The 14,677-nt window shown below is 43.7% G+C and overlaps 1 protein-coding gene across 1 annotated transcript in view; it reads right to left on the reverse strand.

The window, feature by feature from the left end:
• Window positions 1–14,677, reverse strand: part of cep57l1 (centrosomal protein 57, like 1) — a 57,620-nt gene that overhangs the window by 13,613 nt on the left and 29,330 nt on the right. The window contains exon 9 of the mRNA XM_078212383.1: window positions 6,359–6,624. Within this exon, the coding sequence (XP_078068509.1) occupies window positions 6,359–6,624 (266 nt within the window). The remainder of the gene's footprint in view (window positions 1–6,358; window positions 6,625–14,677) is intronic.

Consider the following 14,677-nt stretch of genomic DNA (forward strand, 5'->3'; position numbering starts at 1 on the left):
AAATCTTTCTCCCATTCAATCCTAGTTAAGAAAGAATAACTATGAAAATACATTTATGTAGCATCTTTAACATCGTAAAACAATCCCACAGCTTCACAGGAGCATGATCCAACAAAACTTGACACTGAAATTTGGAGATATTAGGACATGTGTCTATTTTTTCAGAGAACAGTTTGTGGCAGGGATTGAAGGCAATAGCTTCAGTCTTCCTAATATACAAGTGGAGGAAAGCTCAGTTCATCCAGCACCGGATGTCAAACAAACATTCTGCCAAATCAGAGCAGTGGTGGAATCAAGAGGCATTGGTGAGCGAGGGCTGGGTGTTAAACGCATTCACATGGAATCTGACACATTTTCCAATGCTCTCGCTGAGTCACTGCATACAGATGAGAATCAAAATCTTTTTAGCAAAAGTCTTAAATTGTTCTTGGTGAGCAGGTTTGCAACAGAGAATGACAGGTTTCTGAAAAGGTAGAGACAAAAATGACCACAAGTGAATTCAGATATTCCCACCATCGAGGTTATATTGAAAACCACATACCAACTTCACTCAGCCAGTGGAACTCTTGTCTTTGGGCCAGAGGGTATGATGATTCTGTACCAGGTGTTGAGTTCCCATTTGTTGCAGGATTGTAACAATCCCACACTTCAATAAATCCAATTCACCTCTTCTAATGACTCGGATGTATAGCAAACCTTTCATACCATTATTCAAAAAAATTACAGTCCATGCCACTCTTCAAAAACAATGACAGGTCTTGTCTATTCTGGTGTTCAAAATATCAAATGCCAAGCATTTATAAGAATTATTTTTGTTCTTCAGTTGGTGACATTCCTTCTTTACCAATACCAATCATTTCTGTTTGTGGGATGTTCCCAATACAGACAACCTGCCAAAACCACAAGCACATCACCTGAAAAGTAACTCATGGTGCATGAAGCATTTTCTGAAACAAATAAGTTGATACGGTGAAACCTAAAATAAATGATGTAGAATTTCTGGCCATTTGTACCGTAAATTCGGTAAGCTGACTGACAATAAGAGTATAGGAAATTTCAAGAGCATCTAGGTGATGACTAAGCTGGTACACAGTGGATTAGTAACTCAGGCACAGCTGCTGTATAAACAGTTTCCTATGACAAGCAGCACACTCCCAGCATGGCTCTGCAGTTTCTATTTTTTTAAGCCTGGCATCTGACACTGTGCAGTCACAAATTAAACTTTTCTTTTGCAGGTTGTCAAATATCAGGTTCTAACTACATGAAGAAACAAAGTTAAATCTCAGTCGGATATTACAAATATCACCAAAGATTGATGATGGTAATAGAACATCATGTTATCTTTCTCATTTCTGGTCAGAACATAACCCTTTACAGAAGCACCTGGGGTTTTTTTTTTGCTTGCACACGAACAATAAATTTATCCCAACCTTCAAATGAATTCTGTTTACAACAAATTACATTTCTTAAATTTATTAATTCATGGGATGTGGCTGGCTAGGTCAGCATTTATTACCCATTCCTAATTGTTCTTGAGAAGATGGTGTGAGCCACCTTCCTGAACTGTGGCAGTCCCAGTGGTGTAGGTACACCCACAGTGTTGTTAGAAAGGGAGTGCCAGTAACAATGAAGGAACTGAGATATGGGGTGCAATCTTCTGGCTCTTCATGCCGGAGGGATTTTCTTCTCCCAATGACGGCACTCTGTCGCCACATGTTTCCTGGCGGTGTGAGGTGGAGTCAATGGGAAATCCCACTGACAGAAGATCCCGCCACTGGCCAACAGTGCACCACCTCCCGCTGTTGAGAAAAACACGGTGTTCCCTTCCATCTGCTGCCCTTGTCTTCCTAGCTAGTATATAGGTCACAGGTTTGGAAGGTGCTGTCAAAGAAATCTTGGTGACTTGCTGCAGTGCATCTTGTAGGTGGTGCATGCAGCTGCCCCTGTCAGTGGATGGGGGGGGTGAATGGGGTGTCAATCAGGTGGGCTGCTTTGTCCTGGGTGGTGTCCAGGTTGTTGATTGTTGTTGGATCTACACTCATCCAGGTGAGTGCAGAGTATTCCTTGTAGATGGTGGACAGGTTTTGAGGAGTCAGGAGTGAGCTACCCTCCGCAGAATTCTTAGCCTCTGACCTGCTCTTGTAGCCACAGTATTTATATGGCTGGTCCAGTTCAAGTTCTGGTCAATGGTAATCACCAGGATGTTGATAGTGGGGGATTCAGCAATGACAAAGTCTTTGAAAATCAAGGGGAGCTGGTTAGATTCTCTCTTGATGCTCATAGCTTGGTACTTAAGTTGCAAGTAACCTTTGTGCCACACATCAGCCCAAGCCTGAATTTTGTCCAGATCTTGCTGCATCTGGGCATTGGCTGCTTCGAGTCATGAATGGTGCTGAACATTGTGTTAGTCATCAGCAATTATATAGAATATACAGCACAAAAACCAAAACAGGGTTTTTGGCCCAACTAGTCTGTATTAGTTTTTATATTTTACACGTCTTCTCCCATCCCCTCTTCCTTGCATTATATTTTCAGGATATCTTTCTATTCCCTTTTTCTCTTCCACCCCTCACTCAGAATGAAATCCCCCAGAAAGGCCATGGGAGGGGAATATTATATCTTTTTAAGGTGGCACAGTGGTTAGCACTGCTGCCTCACAGCGCCAGGTACTTGGGTTCGATTCCCGGCTTGGGTCATTGTCTGTGTGGAGTCTGCACGGTCTCTCCGTGTCTGCGTGGATTTCCTCCGGTGCTCCAGTTTCCACTTTCCAAATGCAAGCCTACTTGTGACACTAAGAAATGAACTTTGTGGGGTGGGGAGGGGCGATTTTGAAGGGAGGTTGTATAGAAGATGAATATGTTTTCCCCCTATCACCACCCCACCTGAGGCACAAGCAAGGTCACTTGCCAGGCTTCTTCCCACTGCTAAGCATCTCCAACGAGCCTGAAAATTGAGGGTGGGCAGGAAATGGCCCTTAAATGGTCATTCATTGGTCACTTAAGGGCCTCAAATAAGGCAAGGGAGGGCATACAGGTCTAGGCCTTGCCTGTCCTACTGTAAAATTGCAGAGAGGTCGGGGAGGGTGGGAATCCAGTGGGAAGGCCATCTAAGGAAATTTTAGTCCCACCAGATTGCAAATCTGCCAGTGGGGGAACATCCTGCCCGTGATATCTGTTACCTACAATAACTGGTTTCAGCTCTTTTCAAACAAGGATTAGATAAAAACAAACAGGTCCTTTACAATCCAAAATTTTCCATTTGAAATACTCCGTGTATGTCTGAAGATTTGATTAATTTCCAAGTGTTAGATTTGGTTGTGGGAGAGCAATTTGGAGATAGTGACCACAATTCGGTGTCTTTTGTTATTGCAATGGAGAGGGATAGGGCCGTACGGCAGGGCAAGGTTTACAATTGGGGGAGGGGTAATTATGATGCGATTAGGCAAGAATTAGGGGGCATAAGTTGGGAACAGAAACTGTCAGAGAAAGGAACTAATGAAAAGTGGAATTTTTTCAAGGAACAAATACTGGATGTCCTTGATAGGTATGTTCCTGTCAGGCAGGGAGGAAATGGCCGAGTGAGGGAACCATGGTTCACAAAAGAGGTGGAATGTCTTGTGAAAAGGAAGAGGGAAGCTTATGTCGGGATGAGGAAACAAGGTTCAGATGGCTCGATTGAGGGTTACAAGTTAGCAAGGAATGAGCTGAAAAAGGGGCTTAGGAGAGCTAGGAGGGGACATGAGAAGTCCTTGGCGGGTCGGATCAAGGAAAACCCCAAGGCTTTTTACTCTTATGTGAGGAATAAAAGAATGACCAGGGTGAGGTTAGGGCCGGTCAAGGACAGTAGTGGGAACTTGTGTATGGAGTCAGTAGAGATAGGCGAGGTGATGAATGAATACTTTTCTTCAGTGTTCACCAAGGAGAGGGGCCATGTTTTTGAGGAAGAGAAGGTGTTACAGGCTAATAGGCTGGAGGAAATAGATGTTCGGAGGGAGGATGTCTTGGCAGTTTTGAATAAACTGAAGGTCGATAAGTCCCCTGGGCCTGATGAAATGTATCCTAGGATTCTTTGGGAGGCAAGGGATGAGATTGCAGAGCCTTTGGCGTTGATCTTTGGGTCCTCGCTGTCCACGGGGATGGTGCCAGAGGACTGGAGAATGGCGAATGTTGTTCCTCTGTTTAAGAAAGGGAATAGAAATGACCCTGGTAATTATAGACCGGTTAGTCTTACTTCGGTGGTTGGTAAATTGATGGAAAGGGTCCTTAGGGATGGGATTTACGACCATTTAGAAAGATGCGGATTAACCCGAGATAGTCAGCACGGATTCGTGAAGGGCAAGTCGTGCCTCACAAATTTGATAGAATTTTTTGAGGAGGTAACTAAGTGTGTTGATGAAGGTAGGGCAGTTGATGTCATATACATGGATTTTAGTAAGGCGTTTGATAAGGTCCCCCATGGTCGGCTTATGATGAAAGTGAGGAGGTGTGGGATAGAGGGAAAGTTGGCCGATTGGATAGGCAACTGGCTGTCTGACCGAAGACAGAGGGTGGTGGTCGATGGAAAATTTTTCGGATTGGAGGCAGGTTGCTAGCGGTGTGCCGCAGGGATCAGTGCTTGGTCCTCTGCTCTTTGTGATTTTTATTAATGACTTAGAGGAGGGGGCTGAAGGGTGGATCAGTAAATTTGCTGATGACACCAAGATTGGTGGAGTAGTGGATGAGGTGGAGGGGTGTTGTAGGCTGCAAAGAGACATAGATAGGATGCAAAGCTGGGCTGAAAAATGGCAAATGGAGTTTAACCCTGATAAATGTGAGGTGATTCATTTTGGTAGGACAAATTTAAATGTGGATTACAGGGTCAAAGGTAGGGTTCTGAAGACTGTGGAGGAACAGAGAGATCTTGGGGTCCATATCCACAGATCTCTAAAGGTTGCCACTCAAGTGGATAGAGCTGTGAAGAAGGCCTGTAGTGTGTTAGCTTTTATTAATAGGGGGTTGGAGTTTAAGAGCCGTGGGGTTATGCTGCAACTGTACAGGACCTTGGTGAGACCACATTTGGAATATTGTGTGCAGTTCTGGTCACCTCACTATAGGAAGGATGTGGAAGCGCTGGAAGGAGTGCAGAGGAGATTTACCAGGATGCTGCCTGGTTTGGAGGGTAGGTCATATGAGGAAAGGTTGAGGGAGCTAGGGCTATTCTCTCTGGAGCGGAGGAGGCTGAGGGGAGACTTAATAGAGGTGTATAAAATGATGAAGGGGATAGATAGAGTGAACGTTCAAAGACTATTTCCTCGGGTGGATGGAGCTATTACAAGGGGGCATAACTATAGGGTTCGTGGTGGGAGATACAGGACGGATATCAGAGGTAGGTTCTTTACGCAGAGAGTGGTTGGGGTGTGGAATGGACTGCCTGCAGTGATAGTGGAGTCAGACACTTTAGAAACATTTAAGCGGTTATTGGATAGGCACATGGAGCACACCAGGATGATAGGGAGTGGGATAGCTTGATCTTGGTTTCAGATAAAGCTCGGCACAACATCGTGGGCCGAAGGGCCTGTTCTGTGCTGTACTGTTCTGTGTTCTAATTTCAAAGTCACTCTCAGCTTTCCTTGACGATCACTCTGCGTGGGTCTTTGTGCAAATGTTACAATCATTATGGTGAGGCTGAACAGCCTGGGATTGTTTACATTGCAGAACAGAAATCTCAGAGCATACAGCTATCCCTCGTTTAGCACTCCTAATGTGTTCCTAAAATACAGCATGCGAAACAAAAACACGCAAAACAAAAATCACTTCCCACAAGAAGCCACGCACTAAGGCTGGGTTATGCTCCTGTTTAGTTTTTCAACTAAAAATCTACTGATTGCATTGAACCTAAATGGGCTCCAGGCAGATGGTGCAAATATGATGCTGGACCATACCCAGAAGGTCTCCAATGAACAGCCTTTGGCATGTTAGAACAATCTTTTTCACACAGCGTGTGATTCGGGTTTGAAATGCACTGTCTGGAAGTGTGGTGGAGGCAGGTTCAATCAACGCATTCAAGAGGACATTAGATGATTATTTGAATAGAAACAATGTGTAGGAGCACAGGATAAAGGTAGGAGAGTGGCACTAAGCCATGATGCTCATTTGGAGAGTCAATGCAGACACAATGGGCCAAATGGCCTCCTTCGGAACTGTAACAATTCTGTGAGGTGGCCAACTCCTGCTCCCAATATATATGTTTGTATGTATTGAAGACAAATAGAGTCAAAACAACTTGAAGTACAATCGGATAGGTGTTTCCCCCCCCAGTCCAGTACTTTGCCAGGAAACTTGAATCAGCCAATGGACTAGAATTAGCTTCTTATACTTACAAGCTCATTTGGCCCAGCTCATCCTGCAGTGCTAAGAGAATCTCAGAAAGCCCCTCAGTTGCTGAAGAGGAGGAGGAATAGGACGATACATAATGTAGATCTCCATTCTTCACGTTGGCACTGTCATAAGTTGTTTTTCGCGAATTCTTAAGAGTCCTTTGCACTGGGAGCTTTTGCCTTCCATCAGATATCATTGTGTTGTAGTGTTTCATCAGATGGAAAACATTCTGTACATTTGCTGTGACAGAATGACTGGTACTAATGGACTTGAACACAAAAACAGTGAATTTAAGGCTGGATTCAAAGATAAATATGGCACTTTCTTTCACACCAGAATCTCATCAGATTTAGCTTCTATAGAATTAAACACGAGTTGATAAGCTGCTCAAAATATTGAGGATACGCGATTAATTTAAAGACCATGTTCACTCCTAATGCAGAACAGCTTTAGTGTTCACATTAAAGCTGCAAGCTGTAGTTTTAGCTGACAGAATACCACCAATTCAGTTATAAATAAACTTTGGCAAAGATTACTTGATGACATAATCTCAACAGAAGGAAAACAAGAGGACACCAGTAGAATACAGCAGCAATATAATGTACAATAATGTGCAATGTGTGCGTTTGAGCCCTGTGCCCACAAGCATTCACTGTGGAGGCAGTCGCCATCTCATTAACCACTAACCAAATCTCCCAATGACGGAGCACACAACCTTAAAGTTATTTATTTTCCTCCTTCACATATTTCTACGTGAGAAAAGAACCTGCACACCAGCCCTTAAGGCTTCATGATCACTCTATTAATGGCCTGCTAGGGGATCCAATCCAGATTACCTGCTTCCTTGTGGATAACCAATTGCCATTAACTCTGCATTTCACATTAATGAACAGAAATCAATTAAAGCAAATCAAAATGGGTGAATTAGGAGTAGGCCATTCGGCCCCTTGAACCTGTTCTGCCACTTGGAAAGATCATAGCTGATCTGATTGTGACCTCAACTCCACTTTCCTGTCTACCCTATACCCTTTGATTCCCTTATCAATCAAGAACCTATCTATCTAACTCAGTCTTAAAAATATTCAATGACCCTGCCTCCACTGCTCTTTGGAGAAGAGAAATTTGCAGGCCGACGACCCTCAACTCGATTAAATGGGAGATTCCTTACTTTTAAACTTTGTCGCCTAGTTCTCGTGCTTCTCATAAGGGGAAACATCCTCTCAGCCTCCAACTTGTCAAGTTCCTTCAGGATTGTGCATGTTTCAATTCGATCAGCTCTCATTCTTCTCAACTCCCAATGGATAAAGACTCAAAATGGCCAACCTTCCCTCATCAGATAAGCCATCCATCCCAGGAATCAGTCAAGTGAACCTTCTCTGAGCTGCTTCTAATGCAATCATTTCCTTTCTTAAGTAAGGAGATTAAAACTATACATCATACTCCTAGTGGTCTCACTAATGCCCTGTACAACTATAAAACATCTCTGCTTTTATATTCTATTCCCCTGGCAATGAACAACATGCCATTTCTCAGACGACTAAGCAAATTTGGCATGTCAGCTATGACTCTCATCAACTTTTACAGATGCACCATAGAAAGCATTCTTATTACAGCTTGGTATGGCTCCTGCTCTGCCCAAGAGCGCAAGAAACTACAAAAGGTCGTAAATGTGGCCCAATCTATCATGCAAATCAGCCTCCCATCGATTGCCTCTGTCTTCACTTCCCGTTGCCTCGGAAAAGCAGTCAGCATAATTAAGGACCCCATGCACCCTGGACATACTCTCCTCCGCCTTCTTCCATCGGGAAAAAGATACAAAAGTCTGAGGTCACATACCAAACGACTCAAGAATAGCTTCTTCCCTGCTGCTGTCAGACTTTTGAATGGACCTACCTTGCATTAAGTTGATCTTTCTCTACACCCCAGCTATGACAGTAACACTACATTCTGCATTCTCTCATTTCCTTTTCTATGAACAGTATGCTTTGTCTGTATAGCGTGCAAGAAACAATACTTTTCACTGTATGTTAATACATGTGACAATAATAAATCCAATCAAATTTTTTCTTTCGATTCAATTATTGAACTTGCACAGTAGCTTTTGGTGACTCATGTACTAGAACACCCAGATCCCTCTGTACTGCAGAGTCCTGTGATCTCTTTTCATTTAAATAACATACTTCTTGTCTATCCTTCCAAAGTGGACAAGTTCACATTTTTCCATATTATACTCCATCTGTCAATTTTTGCCCATTCACATAACCTAACTACATCCCTTTGTAGAGCCTTTATGTCTTTCTCACAACTTACTCTCATACCTATATAAAAGCAAAATACTCCAGGTGCTGGAATCTGAAACAAAAGCAGAAAATTCTGGAAAAACATAGCAGGTCTGGTAGCATCTGTGGAGAGGGAAAATAGCTTCACTCTTCGAGTCCGCATAACTCTTCTTCAGTGTGAAAGAGAGGGGGAAAGCTGATGGATTATAAACTGTATAAGTGGGGGTGGAACAGTTGGAGAAGAAGAGAAGGGCAGTGATTGGTGGGAGCTAGAAGAGATTGCAATAACGATGTATAGGGCACAAGACAGAGGAAGTGTGAAGGGCTATAGAAGGTGCTAATAGTTGCATAAAAAAAGAATATCAGAGTGTTGTAATGGGAGAAAAGTCAATCCTCAGTGAAAGCAAAACCTAAGAACAAGTGACAGATGGCCCAGTGGGAGAGGCAGAGGGGGGCTTTTGTACTGAGACAAAATATGTTTTGTATATATAAATAATAAAAGGATAACATAGAGAAGGAAGATCACAGTTAAAAATTGTTGAACTCCATATTGAGTCCTGAAGGCTGTAACATGCCTAACTGGAAGATGAGATGCTGTTCCTTCAGTTTGTATTGAGCTTCACTGGAGCATTGCAGCAGGCCAAGGACAGACATGTGAGCGTGAGAGCAAGACACCGAGTTGAAATGGCAAGTGACAGGAAGGTTGGGGTTATGCTTGAGGATGGAGTCTGTATTTAGTCTGCCCAACGCTGAGGAGACCATATTGGGAGCAGCGAATACGGTAAACCAAACTGAAGAAGGTACAAGTGAAATGTTGCTTCACCTGAAAAGAGTATTGAGGGTCTTAAATGGTGAGGAGGGAGGAGGTAAAGGCGCAGGTGTTGCATCTTCTGCAATTGCAAGGGAAGGTGCTGTGGGAAGGGGATGAGGAGTTGGGGGTGATGGAGTGGACCATGATGTCATGGAGGTAGACCTTGCAGAATGCTGATGGAGGGGTGCGTGTGGGGGAGGGGGGGGGATGTATTTTGTGGTGGCATCATGCTGGAGTTGGCGATAATGGTGGAGGATGAATCCTTGAATACAGAGGCTGGTGGTGTGGAAAATGAGGACCAGAGTGACCTTATCATGGTTCTGGGAGGGAGGGGAAGGGAGGTGGGTTGAGGTGCGGGAAATGGTTCGGATCCGGTTGGATGCTTTGCCAACTACGGGGGGCAGGGTGAAGGAGGGGACACCTCGTTTAAAGGAAAAAGGCAGACATGTCAGAAGCGCCATTTTCAAAGGTGGCATCATCAGAACAAATGCAAAAGTGCCAGAGAAATTGGGAGAACAGGATGGGTCCTTACAGGAAGCAGGGTGCACAGAGATGTAGTTGAGTTAGGGTGGGAGTCGGTGGGCTTGTAGTGAAGATTTGTGGTCAGTCTATCAGTGGAAATGGAAGCAGGCCAAGGAATGGAAGTATCAGAAATGGACCGTGTGTAAGTGAGTGAGTGATGGAGATTGGAAGGAAAATTGATACATTTTTCCAGATCCAGATGAGAGCATGAAGTGGCAGCAATCCAGTCATCAGTGTAATGGTGTAAGAGTTATGGGAATGGGTCCAAGTAGGAAAGGAACAAGGAGTGTTCCACATAACCCACAAAAAGACAGGGATAACTGGGGTCCATGTGGGTACCCTTAGCCACACCTTTTATTTGCAGGAACTGAGACAAGTGAAAAGATAAATTATTGAGTGACAGGAACATGTTCAGCCAGGCAGAGGAGAGTGGTGATGGATGGAAATTGTTGAGGCCTCTGTCCAAGGAAGAGGTGGAGAACCCCAAGACCCACTTAGTGGGGGATAGAGGTGTAGAAGGATTGGACGTCCATAGTGAAGAGGAAGCAGTTAGAGCCGGGAAATTGGAAATGGTTGATATGACTTGGGGCACCAGAGGAATCTGAAATGGAGGGTAGATAGGGATGGGCAACAAATGCTGGTCCAGCCAGCAATACTCCCATCCCATTAAAATCAATTTTAAAAATAATTATCTTTAACTTGCTTATTTAGCTAGTGATGTTTACCCTAGAGTCTTTCTTTCTCACTGGCATACACGGTGGCACAGTGGTTAGCACTGCTGCCTCACAGCGCCAGGGACCCGGATTCGATTCCCAGCTTGGGTCACTGTCTGTGCGGAGTTTGCACATTCCCCCCATATCTGTGTGGGTTTCCCCCAGGTGCTCTGGTTTCCTCCCACAATTCCAAAAGATGTGCTGTTTAGGTGCATTGGCCATGCTAAATTCTCCCTCAGTGTTCACAAACGAGACTCCAGGATGGTATGTTGCCTCCCTGATGCTAGGGTCAAGGATGTCTCGGAGCGTCTGCAGGACATTCTGAAGGGAGAGGGCGAGAAGCCAGTGGTCGTAGTATATGTTGGTACAAATGACAAAGGTAAAAAAAGGAATGAGGTCCTAAAAGCAGAATACAGGGAGCTAGGAAAAAAATTAAGAAATTGGACCTCAGGATTACTACCGGTGCCATGTGCTAGTCAGAGTAGAAATGAGAGGACATATCGGATAAATATGTGGCTGAAGAGATTGTGTCAGGGGGAGGGTTTCAGATTCCTGGGGCATTGGGACCGGTTCTGGGTGAGATGGGACCTATACAAATTGGATGGGTTACACCTGGGCAGGACTGGGACTGATGTCCTTGGGGGAGAGTTTGCTAGAGCAGTTAGGGATGGTTTAAACTAATATGCCAGGGGGATGGGAACCTATGTAAGGAGTCCGAGAAGGAGGGAGCAAGGACAAAATGTGGGGAGAAGGTTCCAACTACATCAAAAATCAGGAAAAAAGTTAAAAGGAAGGAGAACTCAGGAGATGTTATTAATGGAAGTGTTAGAATTCAAAAAGGTACAAAAACTAGCATACGGGCACTTTACCTGAATGCTCATAGCATTCGAAACAACGTAAATGAGTTGACAGCACAAATCATCGCGAACGAGTATGATTTGGTGGTCATTACAGAGACATGGTTGCAGGATGGTCACGACTGGGAGTTGAATATCCAGGGGTATCAAACTGTTCGGAGGGACCGACAGGAAGGTAAAGGAGGTGGTGTAATTCTGATATTTAAGGATGACATCAGGGCGGTAGTGAGAGATGATATAGGTTCTATGGAAAAAAAAGGTTGAATCCATTTGGGTGGAAATTAGAAACAGTAAGGAGAAAAAGTCACTGATAGGCGTAGTCTATAGGCCACCAAATAATGACATCATGATGGGGCAAGAAATAAACAAAGAAATAACTGATGCAGGTAAAAATGGTACAGCAATTATCATGGGGGATTTTAATCTACATATCAATTGGTCAAACCAGGTCGGTCAAGGCAGCCTTGAGGAGGAGTTCATAGAATGTATCCACGATAGCTTCCTTGAACAGTATGTAATGGAACTGACAAGGGAGCAAGCTATCCTAGATCTGGTCCTGTGTAATGAGATGGGAATAATTAATGATCTTGCAGTTAGGGATCTTCTTGGAAGAAGCGATCACATTATGGTTGAATTTAAAATACAGATGGAGCGTGAGAAGGTAAAATCCAATACCAGTATCTTGTGCTTAAACAAAGGAGACTACAAAGGGATGAGGGAGGAGTTGGCTAAGGTAGACTGGAAGCAAACACTTTATGGTGGGACAATTGAGGAACAGTGGAGGATTTTCAAAGCAATCTTTCACAGTGCTCAGTAAAGGTATATACCAGTGATAAGGAAGGACTGTAGAAAGAGAGATAATCAGCCATGGATATCTAAGGAAATAAAGGAGGGTATCAAATTGAAAGAAAATGCATACAAAGTGGCAAAGATTAGTGGGAACCTAGAGGATTGGGAAATCTTTAAAAGTCAGCAGAAAGCCACGAAAAAAGCTATAAAGAAAAGTAAGATGGATTATGAGGGTAAATTAGCTCAGAATATAAAAACAGATAGCAAAAGTTTCTACAAATATATAAAACAAAAAAAGAGTGGCTAAAGTAAACATTGGTCCTTTAGAGGACGAGAAGGGGATGCAATAACTGGAAATGAGAAAATGGCTAAGGCATTGAACAGGTAGTTTGTGTCGGTCTTCACAGTGGAAGACACAAATAACATGCCAAAAATTGATGACAGGAAGGCTATGGCAGGTAAGAAAGAGGTAGTGTTGGGCAAGTTAATGGGGCTAAAGGTAGACAAGTCTCCTGGTCCTGATGGAATGCATCCCAGGGTACTAAAAGAGATGGCGGGAGAAATAACAAATGTACTAGTGGTAATTTACCAAAATTCGCTGAACTCTGAGGTGGTTCCCCCAGATTGGAAAACAGCAAATGTGACACTACTGTTTAAAAAAGGAAGTAGACAAAAGGCAGGTAACTATAGGCCGGTTAGCTTAACTTCTGTAGTAGGGAAAATGCTTGAATCTATCATCAAGGAAGAAATAGTGAGACATCTGGATATAAATTGTCCCATTGGTAAGACGCCGCATGGCTTCATAAAGGAAAGGTCATGTTTGACTAATTTGGTGGAATATTTTGAGGACATTACATGTGCAGTGGAACATACAATGGGGAACACGTGGATGTGGTGTATCTGGATTTCCAGAAGGCATTTGACAAGGTGCCGCACCAAAGACTGCTACATAAGATAAAGGTGCACAGTGTTACGGGTAATGTATTAGCATGGATAGAGGACTGGTTAACTAACAGAAAGCAAAGAGTGGGGGTAAATGGGTGTTTTTCTGATTGGCGATCAGTGACTAGTGGTGTGCCTCAGGGGTCAGTGTTGGGGCCGCAATTGGTTACGCTTTACATAGATGAGTTGGGGACCAAGTATAGTGTGTCAAAATTCACAGATGACACTAAGATGGGTGGAAGAGCAAAGTGTGAAGAGGACGCTGAAAGTCTGCAAAGGGATACAGATAGTCAAAGTGAGTGGGCAAGGGTCTGGCAGATGGAGTACAATGTTGGTAAATGTGAGGTCATCCATTTTGGTAGGAACAACAGCAAAATGGACTATTATTTAAATGGTAAAAAATTGCAGCATGTGCAGAGGGACATGGGTGTTCTTGTGCAGGAACCTCAAGGAGCTGGTTTGCAGGTGCAGCAGGTAATTAAGAAGGCAAATGGAATTTTGTCCTTCATTGCTAGAGGGATGGAGTTTAGAAACAGTGAGGTTATGTTGCAGCTGTATAAGGTGCTGGTGAGGCCACACCTGGAGTACTGTGTACAGTTTTGGTCTCCTTACTTGAGAAAGGATATACTGGCACTGGAGGGGGTGCACAAGAGATTCACTAGGTGGATTCCGGAGTTGAGAGGGTTGGCTTATGAGGAGAGACTGGGGCTATACTCATTGGAATTCCGAAGAATGAGGGGAGATCTTATAGAAACATATAAGATTATGAAGGGAATAGATAAGATAGAAGCAGGGAAAGTTATTTCCACTGACAGGTGAAACTAGAACTAGGGGGCATAGCCTCAAAATGAGGGGAAGCAGATTTAAGACTGAGTTGAGGAGGAACTTCTTCACACAAAGGGTTGTGAATCTGTGGAATTCCCTGCCCAGTGAAGCAGTTGAGGCTTCCTCATTGAATGTTTTTAAGACAATGATAGATAGATTTTTGAACAGTAAAGGAATTAAGGGTTACGGTGAGCGGGCGGGTAAGTGGAGCTGAGTCCACAAAAAGATCAGCCATGATCTTATTGAATGGCAGAGCAGGCTTGAGGGGCCAGATGGCCTACTCCTGCTCCTAGTTCTTATGTTCTTACGTAAACAGGCGCCGGAGTGTGGCGACTAGGGGATTTTCACAGTAACTTCATTGCAGCGTTAATGTAAGCCTACTTGTGACACTAATAAATAAACTTTTAACCTTTAATTTATCTTTGCTCAGTGTTCTAAAACATCTCCTTAAATGTGCTCCATTGCATCTCTACTTTCCTAACCCCTCAATCTAATTTCGCCGTTCACCTTAGTCAGCTCTGTCTTCATACCCTTGGCAATAATAAGCAGAAAAATAAATTGGTACAATTTGATCCAGTGCCAT

This window comes from Mustelus asterias, chromosome 5 (assembly GCF_964213995.1).
Source record: "Mustelus asterias chromosome 5, sMusAst1.hap1.1, whole genome shotgun sequence".
NCBI classification, from domain to species: Eukaryota; Metazoa; Chordata; class Chondrichthyes; order Carcharhiniformes; family Triakidae; genus Mustelus; species Mustelus asterias.